The sequence below is a fragment of the Pleurodeles waltl genome, chromosome 8, assembly GCF_031143425.1.
Source record: "Pleurodeles waltl isolate 20211129_DDA chromosome 8, aPleWal1.hap1.20221129, whole genome shotgun sequence".
NCBI lineage: Eukaryota > Metazoa > Chordata > Amphibia > Caudata > Salamandridae > Pleurodeles > Pleurodeles waltl.
Window position 1 is genome coordinate 987032850 of NC_090447.1, and position 20377 is coordinate 987053226.

The 20377-nt window shown below is 45.2% G+C and overlaps 1 protein-coding gene across 17 annotated transcripts in view; it reads left to right on the plus strand.

The window, feature by feature from the left end:
* Positions 1-20377, plus strand: part of MYCBP2 (MYC binding protein 2) — a 1769078-nt gene that overhangs the window by 136911 nt on the left and 1611790 nt on the right. For all 17 annotated transcript variants that reach the window (XM_069205243.1, XM_069205245.1, XM_069205247.1 and 14 more), the window contains exons 4-5: positions 631-784; positions 5325-5521. In XM_069205243.1, the coding sequence (XP_069061344.1) occupies positions 631-784; positions 5325-5521 (351 nt within the window). The remainder of the gene's footprint in view (positions 1-630; positions 785-5324; positions 5522-20377) is intronic.

Below are 20377 nucleotides of genomic sequence, written 5' to 3' on the forward strand. Positions count from 1 at the left end.
TGCAACACAGTTTTAAAAGGGTTTGATCGATGCACTCAATACATGGGTTTGGCAAAGAATTAAGTGTGATGGCAGTGTGTACTAGTCAGATGCAAAGTGGTCCCTCATGCATTCCATGTTAGCAGTAGGGTACATCCACACAGCCAGAAGGAAAAAGTTGCGACTAAAATATTCCTTTGGACTGATCTAATGTGTGATTGACAGTGTCTTGCGCGAATGTCTTAAGTTTTGTGAGACGTAGAAGACAATTGCTGAAGGAAGTTGAGTCAAGGAGCCTGAGAGCATGTATAGGATATAGTATGTTTTCCAGAAAACTGTCAACCCTATGTAGAATAGTTAAGGCAACTCTAAATGTTATTCTGTCTATGGTATCAGTTCCTTTTTTTTTATTTTTTATACCAAGTAGAGACAATTGAAATTAGTATTACCTTCTCATTCTTTTTCAGCCGAGTCATTATTTTCATAAACATACTGATTGTGTTGTTGTTTGAAAGACTGAATTTGTAATATAGATGGAAGACATTTATTTCAGATCAAATATTTTGTTGATAACGTTATTGGCATAAGTATCTGTTAATACCGACCACCATTTTTTTGTGATTGGTCACAATTTCTACACTTATTTTACAGATCATTGAAGTTGGCCTTTGTGAAGTGTTTGAATTGATTAAAGAAACTCGATTTTCTCACCCATCCTTGTGTCTCCGAAGCCTGCAAGCTCTTCTTAATGTGCTCCAAGGTCAACAGCCGGAAGGACTCCAGTCGGAGCCCCCAGATGTTCTTGGTAGTTTTGCAAATGTTTATTTACTTGGTTTCATAAAAAACTTATTTGAAGCAATTGCCCCTTTCATTAGCCATAGAAATGTGCTTAGCTGTTTTTCTTAATGTATTCTGCTAAATTAGTTCTCTATTTAGGATGTACTCATTTTGAATCCTTATATAAAATGGGCCTGCTGCATTTAGGCTCACTGAGCGCTTAGCAGTTTGCAACGGAGTGGTACATTTACAGATGAGAAACTGATACTTGTGACAGGTAGAATCTTACTCCCAAAATAATGTTATGTATGGTTGAAACTGATATTGGAGAATAGAAGACTGCAAAAGTTAATAATGGTGGCACAGTACCAATATAGTGTCCATTGCAGGCACAAGGAAGTGACCGGATACAGGGACATTTCACAAGTGGTAAGCGGAGTCTAAGGCTCTATATTTCTGAAGAAACCCTAACTACAAGTAATGGCTGATTATGATCTAGTGTGAAGGTGTAATGACTGCAGGTAGATGGGGGAAGTAAGATGATAACTAGGGTCTGCGAGGAAAGGTAATATGATTGAAGAGGAAACTGCTTGGAGTATGTCCTTATTGACGTCCCCCCCACCCCTCACTTGATGAGTTTACTGGTGAGCAGACTAGTCATGTAAAAACTTAACTCAAACGAATACAATATTTGGCAGTGATAATGCTAAAATGGCACGAATGCTGTTATTTTGAAAGCCTCAGTCTTAGGTCACCGGCAAGCTACAGGAAAATCTCTCAATCAGTGAAAAGTAACACAGAGGGGCAGCTTTTGCAGTTCACCAATTAAGCGAGTTTTTATTTCTTCCTGTGGTGTATCTTTCCACTGCAGCACACGAGTCAAGGAAGTGTTCGCTGGAGTGAGGAAGGAGAGAGTTATAGATTTGTAATTGCACAAATGCATAGTGAAGAAGAAATTAAGATGGTGGGGAGGGGGGCACATCTTTACAGGCATAACCTAATTTGGCAGCTTCAGTGATCATGACTTTTGGTTTAGCAAAACCCAAAAAACTTGTGTAAAGGTGCTGTAAATATCAAAAATAACTGAATGAGTAATTCATCAGTTTTGGCCTTTGCACAATTACATTTCTTTGCTTTAGCCAAAGGAAAACTTTTTCCCCTGTTTAGAAACCCTTTCAACTGTAAAAATTGTGAGTTAGAAGGTGTCTGCTTACTTTCCATCCCCATAAAAATCACTTCTGCATCACACAGGAATAAATGTGCGTGTTTCTAAACTAGCGAAAATCAATTACAAGAGACATGTGTTTCCACAAACTTAAGTCTTCATCAAAGTCTGCAGGAAGGTGCATCCCAAATCACCATACAACTATTACTAACCATTTGATAATGGAAACTGATAGATATTCCAGTCATGAATGTGCTGGACGATCATAAACTTAAATCTTCATTCTGATCTTAATTTACAAATTTACTGTGCTTTCTCTTGAATATCACCATCAGTCAATTTTACTAAAATCTTAAGTGCTAGTTATCATTGATGACCTGTATGATGGTTTTTACAGTAAACACAAGTATCTTTCTGTAGCTTGTACTGAGTTGTACTTAATTCATTTTCAATCGACTGTGCCATCTATTATTTTCAAACTCATGTGTCCTCCTAGAACTCGCACGCATCGGTCACCATCGCCCTGGCTCGTTTTGCTTGAGTTTAAGAATTGGGCTTATCCATCCATATGGCTTTAGTGGACGCAATGGATGGTTTGGTGTTGCACATGTTATCACTTACCAAGGCCTTTCTGTAACAGATATATGTCTCATCTAAGGCCCAGTATGGAAAGTAAGCTGTGCTGTTTTCTTTCTTTGCGTTTATCTTCTAGGCTATCCATTCAGTGTTTCTCAACATGGTTGTGTTTTTGTTTCCAGTGTCAAAGACTTAGGCTCTGGCTTTAGATTTTCCCTGATACCAGTGGGTATCCTCCGCTAATGCTTAATTTTATGTGTTTACAATTCCTTCCTATCGCATTTCATTGCCAATTAGGTTCAGATTTTCGGTTTTAGAGCGGTGGCTGAGGAAAGAACCCAAACGTCTACTACTAATAAACATTCAGATGCCTAGGTAACTAAATCAACATGTCCATCAAAATAGTAGCCTGCTTCTAGATTCTGTGGGCACGTGAGTGAAGAAATTCTAAAATCACATGACTGCTTCCACTGCGAGAAGCAAGTGACAGATGACTATTCCTTGACTGCCCCGCTATTGCAACACCAGTCCAGGCATCAGTTTATCATACTCTGATTCTGTCCCACAGTTACAGTTTCCTAAAACAAAAACTCACCAGTGGAAAATTTTGTTTCAGTACAAGTCACGGTGAACCCCTTGTTTTCCAAACTAGAATCTGCTAGAGGGGCCAACTTGTCATTTCACTCCACATGTGACTTTAATGCACGTTTCTTTCATCTCCACTACAGCTGCTCAAAAGACACATTGCAGTATCCCTTACTGTTACGAGTCTATGCCTTATACACATAATTCCCCATCAAGAACACTGCCAAATACTGAACCTTCAATCCCGATTTGGATCCATAATCCCTGTACTAAGGTTGGATCCCATCTCTTCACCCCCTTCACTCACTACTGGATGCACTGACTAGTATAACCCACCCTGCATGCCTTGGTCAGTTCACTGCAATATCTTCAGACCCTGACATGGCCACAGAGCTTAGACCATGCTGGTCCCACTGCATCCTAGCCTTCTTCAGAGCTCCAATTAGGAGTGCCATGAAAGGTTCCTTCTCAGGAAGCCTCCACCGCTCAGCTTAGTCTCTTCCTCTTTGTAATGAGAGTGACTGGGCAGATCTCCGGGTTGTCACTTTACTTTAGCCACAACCCCTTAAGCATACCATCACTTCTACACCAACACTTTCACCTACCATTACTTTGACCCCATCCCCAACATTAGAATGAGTGTACATTTACACTCTTCCTTTCCAGCTATCTTCACTTAAACTCCCTGTCCACTAACGTTGAAATATCCTTTATTTTAACCCCTTCTTTTTTATCCTACACAATGTTAGACAGGTTTCCTTTTTGACTTAATAAATGTTTATCACCCTAAAATTCAAAATTGAATTAATATGAAGTTGAACTAGAAAGAACCCTGACACATGGTAAATATTTAGTTTAAATGACATACATTAAAGTACAAAGGATCTCTAATACATGTAAAGTATTTAATTATTCTCAGATTAATGCATTCGAATTAAAAAGTAGCTCTAATAAACGTTTATATTTAATAATATTTGTATATTAATGGAATTAAATGTGAATCGGAGTAAATTTGGAACCCTAGTCCTAAACGTTTGTAAATATTTGGTTAAATTGGAAGCTGTTTACCTGTTTAACTTAATAGTCAAACGATGAAGTGGAGAGTCAAATTTGTGAGGTGTTTCAGCAGTGCAATTGAAGTCTTAGTGTAAATGTAACCCAAGGTAATAATAAAGTAATGGCGTTGAGATAATAAGATGTTGTTTTTAGTAGCTCCACAAATGTCTGGTAGGTTAGGAAATTCTCCTTCCGACTCAGAGCATCACTGTATACTTGAATTTAACTGCAAATTCTGGTCTGAAATATAATGGAGACACAAGGGATGCAGTTCTTTTCCCACCTCATTGGCGGCTCCCACAAGACCCTCAGTACATCTATTAATATTGGTGTAGTCCTAAATGTGTCTCTTTTGGCACATTTCAAGTGAGGAAAAAGGAACGTTACTTGTTCCTTTATGTGCATCACTCATAACGATTGTGCCTGGATACTGGGATCTGTGCCCCTGTGAATCCGAGAACAGCAAAGAGGCAGAAAATGGTGTTATCTTTATTAAATTTGGACAAAATGACAGATTACCATACAAATATGAGAACGTTTCTGTGTTTTCCTATTGTGTGTCATTCAGTGCCTAAATAAAAAGAAATAGAAACTAACTGTGGATCTTCCGCTTTAATGTTTTGGTTTTCTGTAGTTATAATGCAGCCTCCTTTCCCTCCCAGCATTTAACTGTTTACCGGATGGCATTATCATGGCACCCTTTGGAAGATGATTCCACTGGCTTCACCCATTGATAGACTGTGGTACTTTCTGTATGTATCTTTTAATCTGACCTTGTTTTAAGGAAACAATTTTAATCTAACTAGGGAGATGGCCTTTGGATTAAAACTGAGTACAAAGCGTACTGGTCACAGCAGCAGCTTCTCCAAACTATTAGTCTTTTATCTCACTACGAATGGTACAATGTTGAGTGTGCACAGTGACACAAAAGTTAAAAATAAAAACAAATAAAAAGTTTCAATTTATAGCTAGAGTATTAGACTCCAATTCGTAGTATCTGGTTTATAATTTCAAGGAGGGTTAAGCTAAATTGACAAAGTTAGAAATCATGTTGTATATTGCTGTGCTCCCTTAGTAGACATTGAACAGAGACTACTGAATATTTAGGCATCTTTTTCTAATACTGTGGTAAGGTCACTGAATAGCACTGTCACACCTGTGTAACTTGAGTGTGTTTTCTCCACAGAATCGCTCTTCCAGCTTCTTTTGGAAATCACTGTGAGATGTACAGGAATGAATGACAGTACTGGACAGTCATTGACTGCACTATCCTGTGCTTGCCTCTTCAGTCTTGTTGTGAGTTGGGGAGAGACCGGAAGGACACTACAGGCCATCTCTGCAATTCTAACCAACAACGGCAGCCATGCTTGCCAAAACATTCAGGTATATATTGACTTGTCCTTTGTTTCTTGCTTTAAATTGTTTTATCAAAGATTACACAGCGTGACGCATGTAGAATAGTTCACAGAAAATAAATTCCACCTGCTTTGCCATGACATCTGGGCATGTATCTAAGCAGCCGAGCAGCAGTCATTGGTGTCAGTATTCAAAAGAGAGCGGTCTATCTGATTTAGACTTAGATTTCGATTTGTCATGTTTGAGTATTGTAACCATAATGGGTTTGTGGAAATAGGTGGCATATGGCAGTTGCATGCCTCCATTAATCTGTTCAGGATATTTGGGGCTGGTCAGTCAGCGTAGATCTAGAAAAGCTACTCCCAGAGACCTTTTTACTGAGTTGTTTTTCAACGTTTGTGTTGGACTTTTGCTTATGCAGGGTCATCCCCAGTCTTTTTCGCCTCCTGCCTCCTATGTTTTTCTGACATGTTGCTGTTGGCTTTTCAACTCTGAGCACTTTACCACTGCTAACCAGTGCTAAAGTGCCTATGCTCTACTGTTTAAATTGTATGTAAGTGGTTTATCCTTGATTGGCATATTTGATTTACTAGTAAGTCCCTAGTAAGGTGCACTAGAGGTGCCAGGGCCTGTAAATCAAATGCTACTAGTGGGCCTGCAGCACTGGTTGTGCCACCCACATAAGTAGCTCTGTAATCATGTCTCAGACCTGCCACTGCAGTGTCTGTATGTGTATTCTTACACTGTAAATTCGACTTGGCAAGTGTACCCACTTGCCAGGCCTAAACCTTCCCTTTCCTTACATGTAAGGCACCCCTAAGGTAGGCCCTAGGTAGCCCCAAGGGCAGAGTGCAGTGTATGGATAAGGTAGGACATATAGTAATGTGGTTTATATGTCCTGACAGTGAAATACTGCCAATTTCGTTTTCACTGTTGCAAGGTCTGTCTCTCTCTCATAGGATAATATGGGGGCTACCTTTAAATATGATTAAAGTGTAGATTCCCCTAGAGAAGAGTTGGACAGGTGGAGTTTGGGATCCCTGAACTCACAATTTAAAAATGCATCTTTTAGTAAAGTTGATTTTGAGATTGTGCGTTTGAAAATGCCACTTTTAGAAAGTGAGCATTTTCTTGCTTAAACCATTCTGTGACTCTGCCTTGTTTGTGGATTCCCTGTCTGGGTCAGTTTGACAGTTGGGTTGTTTTTCACCTCACACCAGACAGTGACACAAAGGGAGCTGGGGTGTGATCTGCATTTCCTGATTAGCCATCTCTGCTAGGAGGGAGGGGTGGAGTGGTCACTCTCATCTGAAAGGACTGTGCCTGCCTCTGACAATGCTGTCTCCAGCCCCCTGGTGTGTGTCTGAGGCCTTGCCTGGGCAAGGCAGGATTTCACAAGAAGGTGTGAGTCCCCTTTGAAGAAAGGTGACTTCAAAGGCTAAAATGGGTATAAGAAGGGCACCCAAACTTACAAACTTTAGAAACACTTCTGGAATCAAGAGGAACCTCTGCCTGGAGAAGAGCTGATCGCTGAGGAACAAGTGCTGCCCTGCCTGTGACTGTGCTTTGTGGAGCTTTCCTGCAGTGCTGCTTCTGCCAGAGTAAGGGGGCAAAGACTGGACTTTGTGTGCCTTCCATCTTGAAGAAGAAATCTCCAAGGGCTTGATGTAGAGCTTGCCTCCTGTTGTTGAAGTCTCAGGGATAGCAAAGACTTCTTCCTGCCAGCACCTGGAGTCTCTGGAGAGACCCCTACTCTGCTCTGTGGTGCCCTTCCAGTTCCTGGGACCCTGAAAGGAGAGGCTGGCAGCCTAAGGACAAAAATACACGCACCGAGCACCGTGCGGAGAAAAGATCGACGCGAATCCGATCGCGGCTGAGAAAACGACGCGACGCCGGTTCCGCAGCTGAGAAACGACGCCGCAGGAAACGCGACCGAAAAACCGACGCCCGGAGCAGGAGAAACGACGCGCAGCATCGCTGACGGAGGCTGAGAGATCGCACCCTGCGCCGCGGGACTTTCGGATCGTCGTGTGGCTGGCTTTTTCAACGCGCACCGCCGTGCCGAGTTGTTTTCGACGCACACAGCCGTGCAGGGTTACTTTCGACGCACACCGCCCGTGCGGGGTTATTTTTGACGCAAACCAGGTACATTTACACGCTAGCAGCGCTAGTGTGTTGTTACAACTACCTAAAGACTCTTTTTATTTTAAACCTTTAAAAAATCATAACTTGACTTGTGTATGTTGGATTTTTGTCGTTTTGGTCTTGTTTTGTCTAGATAAATATTTCCTATTTTTCTAAACTGGTGTTGTGTCATTTTGTAGTGTTTTCATTAAGTTACTGTGTGTGTTGGTACAAATACTTTACGCCCAGCACTCTGAGGTTAAGCCTACTGCTCTGCCAAGCTACCAAGGGGGTAAGCAGGGGTTAGCTGAGGGTGATTCTCTTTTATCCTAACTAGAGTGAGGGTCCTTGCTTGAACAGGGGGTAACCTGACTGTCAACCAAAGACCCCATTTCTAACATTGGTGACCAGCGGTCGGGATTTGGACTTGTATTTGTACTTGACATACAGTGATTAAGTGTACACTACTGTTTTGATCTCAGACCACTACGTGACCACATACTACTTGTCTTGTGATTCTGCTTTTTGTTCTCTGATGTCCTCCTGGAAGTATTGATAATATTTTTGGACTTTGTTTTTTGGTTGTGAAGCCTTTGCAGAATGGAAGTCAATTTCTGGCACCTATTTATGTATAAAAAGTGGCAGCTTAAAGCATTCTGCATGGAAAGGGGACTGGCTGTGAACAAGGAATCCAGAAGGGAGGATCTTGAGTCAGCCCTGTTTCAGGATGAATTGAAACGTTGTCAGGCAACACCACCAAATGAGTCTGAGGAGGATAACTACTCTGAGGAGGAGGACTACTCCAAAGAGGAGGGCAGTGGCCCTGAGGAGGGAACAGAAAGAGATGATAGGCTCCTAGCTCGAATCCGGAGTCTGGAAGAGCTAGAGGCAGAGCTTAAGAGGGCTGAGGAGAAGAGAGCCTTAGTCCTGGAAGAAAGGAGGAGGGACTTAGAGATTAAAAAAATGATTTATGCTTACGAGCTTAAATTGAAAGAGCTGGAAGTCATGAGGGCTGAGTCCAGCTGGAATGGTGGCAGCAACAATTGTATATCCAGTGATGCTGCAGAAGTGCACATGCCCAGAGAGGTGGTGCCCTACTTGAAGGAGGGAGTTAACACACGCCAGGAGGTTCAGGGGTATGAGGTAGCTCCAGTGATGCACAGGGTCTCTGAGGTGGATTGGGGAACTGGCATGGGGAGTCATATTCCTACTGGTGGGAGGGACACTCTACTGACTCTAGTTGAGAGTGACAGGGAGAGGGGTTCCCCCCAGGTAGAAGTCCTGGTTATGGAGTGTGAAGACATCCCAGAAGAGTGTGGGTTGAGTGTCAGGGACAGTCAGGTACTGTCTCACCAGTCTCAGGAGGGTGATGTGGGGTGCTTGTTCAAGGCAGAGTCACTGGATGGTTGGGTGAAGGGTACTTTGGTTAATTCATGTGAGGGGCTGAGTGATGTAATTGCTGGAGAGCATATGTCTAGTCCTTATTTTCCAGAGCTATGCCAACACCAGGTGGAGTGTGAGTTCTCTGACCCCAGGGAGCTTACAATGGAGGCAGACTTCTGGGTGAGTACCAGAGAGTCTGAAGAGGCATTTGGGGGTGCTCCTGAGAGGAGTGGTCTAGGTAGTTCCCAACCAGGTGAGGTAGGGAAGGATTGTAGTGTCCCAGGTAGGTCCCAGTGTAGTGGGATGGGTGAGGGACCCCATGTCCAGTCTCAGAGGAGAGGGAATGGGGATGGGTTGAGGCCCAAGGTGCCCGAGATCCGGTCCCAGGTCCTGGAGGGTTCCCTGCGGGAACCCCAGGAGGGGAGCCTAGCCTGTACCATAGGGCCATCTGTTGAGGGAGACCCCACAGTGTCAGGAGAACTTGGGGGGGCGGCTGTAGCCAGCGTCCCACCAGTTCTGGTGTCTGGCAGTACCACTCCTAGTGAGGGGTTGCAGAAGTCCAGACAGAGGGTTGAGAGGGGGTTGCGGACCCCAGTGGAGAACCTGGAGGGTCAGGGGTCAGCTCTGAGTGCAGAGCCCCCCAGGAATGACCTTGGTGAGACCATTTCTGGGCTGGGGGGAATCCCGACTCTGTCAGATGGGCAGAGGTCAGGAGACCTGCGCCAGCCAGACTCTTGTATGGCCCTTGGGGAAAGTGTTTCCCTTGTGGGGGGTAGGTGTGCCCCCCAGGAAGTCCTGGTGCGCCAGGCAATGATTCAACCGCAGGATGGTGACTCTGGGTTGGATGATCAGGTTCAGGGGGTAAACTCTGACCTGATGGGGAGTACGTGTGCTCCCAAGGAAGTCCTGGTGCGCCAGGCAGTGGTTCAACCGCAGGGTAGTGACTCTGGGTTGGATTGCCAGATTCAGGGGGTAAGCTCTGATCTGGTAGGGGGTAGGTGTGCTCCCCAGGAAGTCCTGGTGCGCCAGGCAATGGTTCAACCGCAGGGTGGTGACCCTGGGTTGGATGACCAGGTTCAGAGGGTAAACTCTGACCTGGTAGGGGGTAGGTATGCCCCCCAGGAAGTCCTGGGTTGCCAGGCAGTGATCCAGTCTGTGGGTACAGACCCTGGATTGGGAGGCCAGGTTAAGGGTGTCCCCCCTGACCTGGAGGAAGGGGCTACTGCTAACAGTGCCCCTACCATGTTGTCTTCTGGGGGGGCCGCTCCTAGTTGGGTGGTTCAGGACCCCAGAAGAGAGGGCAGGGGGAGGGAAGCCTCACCCCTGGCCCTGGTCCAACCTGAAGGTACAGACCCCAGGTTGGAGGATCAGTTGCAGGTTAACATCCCTGCACTGATGGAAGAATTGTGCAGGGCTGCTTCTACAAGCACCCTGACAGTTTTTGACTCTGGGGGTGCCGCTTCTGCAGGGAGGGTACAGAGCCCCAGAGGGGAGGACCAGGGTCAGGTTGTCATCCCTGACCTGGTGGAAGAGAGAGTGGTCAAAGGGTGCCAGGCACCTGGGGCTACCACCCCCCACTCTCCACAGTCACAGTGGTTAGAGAGGCCTGAGGTCGGGCTCTCATCCCTGACAGTTGTCTGGGGCCACTGTGGCTTGCTGTCCTGGTGGACAGAGTTGCCCCTGGGGGGGGGAGGACGAGAGTCACACCCCGGGGGTGGAGTGGGCAACACCACTGTGTTGGCCCTGGTGGTACTATCTGCCCATTGCAATACATCTGTGAGCAAAGTAAAGTTAGGTATTACACAGATGGTGTCTGTAGATGTGGAGAAGGGTTCCCCCTGGGTTAGCTTAGTGGGCCCTGAGAGTATGGACAGAGGGATCCAACTGGAGTCAGGAAGGCGTAGAACTGGAACATGCCCCTGTTGTTGTGGGCCTGGGTCCCTGTTCTATCGCCCCAATCAGGGAAGTACATCAAGGTATTGATTATTCTCCCCTGGCTTTAGGCTGGTAGGGGGTTGTGTTGGACTTTTGCTTATGCAGGGTCATCCCCAGTCTTTTTCGCCTCCTGCCTCCTATGTTTTTCTGACATGTTGCTGTTGGCTTTTCAACTCTGAGCACTTTACCACTGCTAACCAGTGCTAAAGTGCCTATGCTCTACTGTTTAAATTGTATGTAAGTGGTTTATCCATGATTGGCATATTTGATTTACTAGTAAGTCCCTAGTAAGGTGCACTAGAGGTGCCAGGGCCTGTAAATCAAATGCTACTAGTGGGCCTGCAGCACTGGTTGTGCCACCCACATAAGTAGCTCTGTAATCATGTCTCAGACCTGCCACTGCAGTGTCTGTATGTGTATTCTTACACTGTAAATTCGACTTGGCAAGTGTACCCACTTGCCAGGCCTAAACCTTCCCTTTCCTTACATGTAAGGCACCCCTAAGGTAGGCCCTAGGTAGCCCCAAGGGCAGAGTGCAGTGTATGGATAAGGTAGGACATATAGTAATGTGGTTTATATGTCCTGACAGTGAAATACTGCCAATTTCGTTTTCACTGTTGCAAGGTCTGTCTCTCTCTCATAGGATAATATGGGGGCTACCTTTAAATATGATTAAAGTGTAGATTCCCCTAGAGAAGAGTTGGACAGGTGGAGTTTGGGATCCCTGAACTCACAATTTAAAAATGCATCTTTTAGTAAAGTTGATTTTGAGATTGTGCGTTTGAAAATGCCACTTTTAGAAAGTGAGCATTTTCTTGCTTAAACCATTCTGTGACTCTGCCTTGTTTGTGGATTCCCTGTCTGGGTCAGTTTGACAGTTGGGTTGTTTTTCACCTCACACCAGACAGTGACACAAAGGGAGCTGGGGTGTGATCTGCATTTCCTGATTAGCCATCTCTGCTAGGAGGGAGGGGTGGAGTGGTCACTCTCATCTGAAAGGACTGTGCCTGCCTCTGACAATGCTGTCTCCAGCCCCCTGGTGTGTGTCTGAGGCCTTGCCTGGGCAAGGCAGGATTTCACAAGAAGGTGTGAGTCCCCTTTGAAGAAAGGTGACTTCAAAGGCTAAAATGGGTATAAGAAGGGCACCCAAACTTACAAACTTTAGAAACACTTCTGGAATCAAGAGGAACCTCTGCCTGGAGAAGAGCTGATCGCTGAGGAACAAGTGCTGCCCTGCCTGTGACTGTGCTTTGTGGAGCTTTCCTGCAGTGCTGCTTCTGCCAGAGTAAGGGGGCAAAGACTGGACTTTGCGTGCCTTCCATCTTGAAGAAGAAATCTCCAAGGGCTTGATGTAGAGCTTGCCTCCTGTTGTTGAAGTCTCAGGGATAGCAAAGACTTCTTCCTGCCAGCACCTGGAGTCTCTGGAGAGACCCCTACTCTGCTCTGTGGTGCCCTTCCAGTTCCTGGGACCCTGAAAGGAGAGGCTGGCAGCCTAAGGACAAAAATACACGCACCGAGCACCGTGCGGAGAAAAGATCGACGCGAATCCGATCGCGGCTGAGAAAACGACGCGACGCCGGTTCCGCAGCTGAGAAACGACGCCGCAGGAAACGCGACCGAAAAACCGACGCCCGGAGCAGGAGAAACGACGCGCAGCATCGCTGACGGAGGCTGAGAGATCGCACCCTGCGCCGCGGGACTTTCGGATCGTCGTGTGGCTGGCTTTTTCAACGCGCACCGCCGTGCCGAGTTGTTTTCGACGCACACAGCCGTGCAGGGTTACTTTCGACGCACACCGCCCGTGCGGGGTTATTTTTGACGCAAACCAGGTACATTTACACGCTAGCAGCGCTAGTGTGTTGTTACAACTACCTAAAGACTCTTTTTATTTTAAACCTTTAAAAAATCATAACTTGACTTGTGTATGTTGGATTTTTGTCGTTTTGGTCTTGTTTTGTCTAGATAAATATTTCCTATTTTTCTAAACTGGTGTTGTGTCATTTTGTAGTGTTTTCATTAAGTTACTGTGTGTGTTGGTACAAATACTTTACGCCCAGCACTCTGAGGTTAAGCCTACTGCTCTGCCAAGCTACCAAGGGGGTAAGCAGGGGTTAGCTGAGGGTGATTCTCTTTTATCCTAACTAGAGTGAGGGTCCTTGCTTGAACAGGGGGTAACCTGACTGTCAACCAAAGACCCCATTTCTAACAGTTTGTGTAATATTTTTTCGAGGATTCTTTCTCCTGGTGTGCGAAGGATGTCTCCCAAGAAACTGCGAGTTTTAAATCCTGTGGTTCATTTCACATGCAGATGTCTATGACAGACCCACACTTGTGTTTTTTTGTGATGCTTGGAGCAGGACCATGAATGCAAGTCTTGCGAGGGCTGCTGCATCATGAACTCCAAGCCTCTGAGAGAACGTTCCCTGAAGCTCTTCGCAGCCCAACATTGGGCGACCCTGCAACACTCTTCATCCCGGATGCTCCTGATCTCAGGACCACTCTAGAACCGGTCCAGGCAATTGTCAGTCTAAATCATTAGCCAGGTCCCAGAGCGCAAGAATTCAAATCGTTCTACGACTTATTTGTTCTCATCCAAGTCACCAGATGAGGCGTGGGAACGACTACACCTTCTGAGGCCTCACTCCTCCATAGAGTCGGTGCCTGGGTCTGCACCGCGTCTCCCACAGTTTGCCAAAGTGACCCCCGCCCAACTCAAGTTCTGTGACGCCATGCACCTCATAGTTGGGTGGACCAAGCCACAGGTTTGGGTGGGGCTCCAACTGGATTTTCACCAGCAGGTTTGCCCTCTACACCAGTCAGGCTCATGGACCCTCTGTTGGATCCAGAACAACTTCACCTGCGAGACCATGACCCTCCATGGAGCCTGCTCCAGTGCAGTCATTCCTGGCACCGCTGAGGCCCCACAGTGGCGCCTGCGGTGCCTACCTCATTGTCTTTTCTGACTCCGATATGGAGCTGGATCGATGTTGATGTAGCTCAGTGATACTCGGAATATGACCGGGGGGCCACATGCGGCCCTCTTGACCTTTTACATGAGGCTCCATGGTCAAGAAGAGCACTGGGCTGCTGTTTGCTTGACTCAGCATTAACATAAAAAATGTCAGCAAGCAAACATTTATTTAAAGGTTGATTGAAATTAAAGGAGGGATGTTAACTAGTGTGCTGCACCACTTAATTTCAGGATAACCTTAATTTATAAAGACATCTTGCCGCAAGAGTGGATAAGTATGATGAAGTATGTTAACAAATTTCCAATTCCAAACAGTGTATTTCATTAATCTGCAGAACCATTGTTGTGTAGCCATTTTAGCTATAGTTTTAGACACGTTATTTTAGCAAACTAGGCTTTCCTCTGTGCACTTTAACCTAGATATATTTTAGTCTAGCCTCGTTATATTATTTTAACAATAGCCATATTTGCGGCCTTGTTTTATTTTCTCTATCTAGATGTTCTTCGCCTAGGTCAGCACTGTGTTCTTAAACAAGACATTTCTTTCACTCTGTGCTTTTCTCAAGGCTGCAGTAAGATAGGGTGCCTGCAAAGGTGGTACGCTTTGTCTCCAATGTTCACAGAAACATACACACTCTTACATGGGGATTCTTTCTTGGAACATAAGCTGTTTTAGTATAAAAACACTACTTTGACCCATGTACGTTAGAGAGAGATTCTAGCCAGATGACCACGAATGTATGCTGATTGCTTCGCTGGAGCTGCTTATGTAGACTACAGGCCTCTTGCTCGGGTATGAGGGATGATGTCTTCCCAGGGGGAACCTGAAGGGCAGAATTAGAGCTTAACATGCTGTGCTCTAACATACCTTAGGTAGGAACTATCCTTCACAATCTTAGTGACACAGTGGTAGTGTTACTTTTGTGTTTTACTCTCCTTGTCACAATTTTAATCTTGTTGTGCTTCATCGTCCTAGTTATTACAATACATGCTTTATTATCTAAGATGCAGTTGCGTCAATGAAACCTTAATGAACTATACTCTGCTTCTGGTTGTCCTTGCATAAGTGGGACTAATGTAACTGAGAGAAACGGATGAGATCTGAGTGACCACGATTCCCCTGAGGATTCATCTGTCATGCGCCCGGTTGCCCGATCACCCCTGCTCTTGGGTGGAGATGAGGCACTGCTAGTTAGCCAGAACAACCCGGATTAGGCCGAAAGGTGTCACATAATGGGGGATCAGACTCAGTCCCCTGCAATACAAGTGATTCTGCCACCCGAATCCTGTAGTCTTATTAGGATAATGAGAACCTATGCGACACCATTACATCTTAGTACTTGAGATTATCAGTACATTCAGAAGTATTTTTTTTTCCAGTTTTCAAACATGAATTGAGAAACAGTCATTCTTTCCCCTGTCCTGATAATGCCAATAGTGTGCTAAGAGGCAAGTCAGTGGATAAACTCTGAGGGCCGGGATTTCTATTATACAGGAACAACATAGTTTATTATATCAAACACAGGCAAAGGTTTTAAACAGCGCACATCCTGAAGTTATGTATTTTGAGATCGTTATATGTGCTAACAAAGAAAAAGAAGGGAAAGTGAAATAAAACAATTGCCTTGGACAACACAGTTTTGTTAAGTGGAGAAGCTGGGTTAATCCCAAGTTTTTGGTTTCACATTGTGCAATTCAGACACTAGGTGTATATGCCTCACTTCCCATACATCTACCTTACCACAAACCCCAGACTGCCACCTTGCTGGTATCATTGCGCCCCCCCAGTTACATCACAGACCACATTTTGTGGCCCCTGGGAAAATATTTGCGAGTACCCATGATTTTGCTGAAGTGTTAATGCTACCCTTGACGTCACAGTAAACATCTATATGTGACCATATTGTCATTATATTGTTTGAAGTTCTAACAAGTTAACTGTAAAGTGATGCACTGAAAGCCCATATTAAGGTTCATTCACTGTAGACTAGTGATCTAAAATGATGCGGTAGAGCTATTTTGATCTAAGTATAATAATTTGTTTTGATTCCTTGTGTTTCCTAATGATGTTAATTAATAGTTATATAAGAAACGATAATGAATTTAAAAAATAAAATGTTTTAAATGTCACATGCTAATGTTGAAATTTGTAGTTTCCCATTAAGGTTACTGAAATGTATTAAGTCTTTTCCCTTTACAATCTACTGTGACAAGAATAATAACACTTAATAATGATGAAGTTATAATTTTGTCACTATATGTGCTTTAAATCAATGAGAATAAATGTGTTAATTCCATTTACTTTAGTTCAGCCTTATTGGTTTGCGAGGCCTCTGACTTTTCAGAATCGTGAAAAGCTGTTTTCTTTTGCTGACGTGTAATTTCTTTACAGATGTCATTCCTATAAAATGTTAGTTTGGAAATAGATGCCCTATTGTTTTACCCATAGCGAGCCTGAGAAGGTAGCCTTGAAATTGGAATACAAAGTCTGAGTGCATGAACATTTCAAAATTGTTTCAAATCGTACAAAAGAGAAACGATGGATGCTTTTCCTATGTTGGCAGGGAATCTTTCTTGATGTTGCAAATGATTGTTGTATGATGGATTATGATTGGAAAATTAAACCTTCCAGTTCATGTGGTGTGATGGGAGACAAATCATCTCTCACTTTGGACTTTCATTTACTGTTCCCTGATTGGATTTTCGTTAAGACTTCTTTTGGACTTTGATATGACACCATTTGGACTTTGAGAAGTGTACACCCCTTTGCCCTTGCCCCTCACCTTCCTAATGCCGGCTGAGAGAAGACTACGAATTTTTACCTGACACATGAGAAGACTCTTTACCGAGATTCTAAAATGCTGACACCTTCCCTTTTTACTTACTTTTGCTTAACTTTGTTCGGCTTCATCCTGCCCCAGATGTTGTTTTTAAAATTATTTTTGTCCTTTATTTACTTTTTACTTTTTGTCCCCATGTTTTGTAGCCCAGTACATTTCAGTCAGTGGCGTGTCACTTTTATGGATTTCTTTTCTTAATGGACTAAATGTGATTGTTTAATTTGCCTTCATGCTTAGAAGAACTGGTTAACATTTATTCTCAGAATATCAGGATCTGGTGCTTATGTTTTGTATCATCTTAATCAAATGCTTAGTCAGTTGAATGATAATCAAGCTTCAGCTGTTCCAATGCCTTGGACACCCAATGGTACTTCTATATCTTTGTAGTCTTGTTGTGAGAATTGTCTGCATTAACCGGAGTCTGAGTTTGTAAAAAAAAAAAAAAAACCTTTAGCTTTATTTTGACTTGTGTGTTCCTTGTCCTTGGCCATCACCACTGCCAAGAACACGCAATGTCACTGGTTCTCTGTGCTGGAGTTTCCAAGGCAGCTATTGGAGAGTATGGTATGCCAAACTCCTGAGCATCAGCCACCTGATCAGGCTACCCCTTCAGGAAGATCTTCTGTCATAATAGGCATGGTTCTGCACCCAAACCTGTGCCTTCTTGCGTGGGGATTGAAAGGTGACAGTTGACTGAAGTCTGCGATGTTTGTCTGGCAGCCAGGTGCCCTCCACCAAGACAGTAAGTATATGGCTGATGTTGGGACAAATTTGTGCCATGGTGTGCATCCAAGAACATAAACCGTATTTCTGCTCCCCTCTTCCAAGTTTGTTCTTTTTCTGTCCCAGCAAGGATGTGGGCAAAGCCAAAGGTTATCTGTCTGCCATATTGTGGCCCTCTTGTGGTTGTGGGGAAAAAAAGTTTTTAGTCACCTTTTTGTGTTTTTTTTTTTTTTTTTTTTTTTTTTTAAAGGTACCTCAACATCTTTTCATCCCCCAAGACCATCCATCATGCCTGGTTTTAACATTTCTCATGTGCAGGCCCTTCGAACCCACTCCATAACTGCCCATTCCGCCTACCTGTCACTCTCTGTGCATCCTCCTTACACAACGTTCTACCCATTCAAACTGGTTCTGGGGACCCGTGCTTCCTTCCTTCCTTCCTTCCAAAGGTATTAGCCTCTTTTCATGTAGGCCAGAATATCCCCTTGCCCATCTTCTTGGCTCCGCCTCACCTTTCGGAGGAAGAAGAGCGACTCCACCACCTGCAACCAAAAAGAGCATTATTGTTCTGCCTTATCTGATAGAGACATTTAATTGCAGATTCCTTACCTTAGAATTTCCCCCAGACGTCAAGTTTGGATCCAGAGATTTTTTCTGAGCAGTCCACCTGCGTCCCATTAGATCGTGTCGATCGGTTCTGTGTTCTTTGCCAACGTCGCTCACGCTGGATGTGACGTGTCGAGTCCTATTTAGGCACCTCCCCGGTGCGCTGACATCTGTTCTTTTCTTTCCGCCACAGCCTAGCGCTTATCCGAAGAAAAGCTGCCCCTCAGTTGTCAAAGCTTTTTGAGTGTCAACACTCTTGGTGCGTAAGACAGAGTTCAAGGTCTATGGATCCTGCCATTGAGCAATGTCTATGAGGGATCCGCACCGCTTATGCCTGTGGTGTCTGGAGCACAACCAGGACCCGAAGTCGTGCTCTGAGTGTAGGACCATAAATCCAAAAGCTTTGAGGGAGTGATGCCTAAAGTTCCTTGCAGCTGGATGCTCTGCTCTGCCTCGCTTCTGATCTCGGTTTAGAGGCTGGTCCCAAGAACATTCATGGAGCTCCCCTTCGTCCTACCACTGTAGGAAGCTGGCCTGGTGTGTGGTGGACATCTATGGTGTTTGCACCTTATACCAGGTCCAGGCAACCCCACTAGTGAACGAAGATAGTGTCTAGGAAGCCAGGGCTCTGTAGTGGTAGCTGTGGCAAGCAGCCAAGACTTATCTAGGAGTGTAGAGCACTTGCAAAAACACAGCAGTACATAGCAAATTTATCGCACCTGAAAGGAACCACACAGTGTTGCAAAAATAAAGGTACTTTATTATAGTAACACTAAACTAGATTACTTATAGGCAGTCCCCCAACTGGAGGTAAGTACACACTATAGATACACAATAATTATTAGGAGTTAGCATATAGGAACAAGCATTGGCAAAAATGTAGTGAAAAATAGTTAGGGCCTTATTGGATGGGGGAGGTGAAAACCATATACTAAAATTGTGGAAAGCAAAGCGAAGTCCCCCACCTAAGGATATGGAGTTGTTAAACTGGAGGTAGGAGAACTCGGGAACACAAGAGGTGAGTAGCTAAGTGACCTCCAGGGACCAAGAGAGCAGAGGTACGTACCTGGTCTTCCCAAAGACTAACAAGGGAACTTGGAAAGAGGAAGATTGCAAGACCAGGACCTGTCCTGTGGAACCCAACAGTGGACTCTGGAAGAAAAGGACCTGAAAACGAATGACAGATTCCGGTCCACATAGGAGTGTCCAAACTGGGCAGGAGTTACTACCCACCCTTCTATGGTTGAACATCCGGGTCAACAAGGGAAGAAGAACATCAGCTGTGGAATCCAGGAGCTGCAGAGAAGTCCTTGGAGTCGTGCATATAATGTCAGACTGGTCGCTGGGAGGTCGAAGATGGTCAGTGGTCAGGAGGACCACCAGCAAGCCTTGAAAAATGCAAGTTGGAGCAGAAGGAGATTAGCAGGAGAGAAGAGGACCAACAAGGCCCAGGGGACTCGACCCTTGGAGGGGAGTCCGGGCTGACCCTCTGCAGTCATGAGAGTTAGCAGACGCGGTGGCAGCCCCCACAGGCATCCCACTGGCAGCAGGCACGGTAAGTTGCTGTGAAGCCCCCAGTCAGCACACCTGGAGAGGAGTCCCACATCGCTTGAGCAGCAAAGGAGAGACTGTCCTTGCAAGGATGAAGTGCTGGAGGGTGAGACTACTTTGAGCCTGTAGATCACTTTGAGCAAAAGTGAACATGCCTTGGTTGTTGCAAGAGTTGCAGTGCACAGGGGGACTGTCCGGCAAGGACTCACCGCCTCCCAAGTTGGACAGCAGGTAGAGAGGACCAAGGGGACCACTCAGACCACAACCACCTGTGTTGGAGATTCTTCCTGGAGCCGGATGGCAGAAGATCCCCACAGCCGGTTGTCATCTTAGGTGCCTGTGGTTGCAGGGGAGTGACTCCTTCACTCCAAGGGAGACTCCTTCTTGCTTCATGATGCAGCTGAAGTCTCGCCAACCCCCAGAGGATGCACAGCTGTGAAAATGTTGCAAATGCTTGAAGGAGCCGGTGAAACAATGTTGCAAGGTGAGGTCGTCTCAGGCTTATTTGGTTCCTGTGAAGTCCAGCAGCAGTTCCGGTGGCCAGGAGCAGAAGAGGTCAATGAAGAGGACTCCTGGTGGAGTCTTGAATGCCGAATCTGGGGACCCACCTGCAAGGGAGTCCCTTAACAGCCCTAACAGGGAGCTTGGTCACTCTGCAGGGTCACCACCTGTCAGAGAGGGTCACTGACGTCAGTCACCTGTCCTGACCAACCATATGCATCCAGGGGCCTCTGCACATCTTGGAAACAA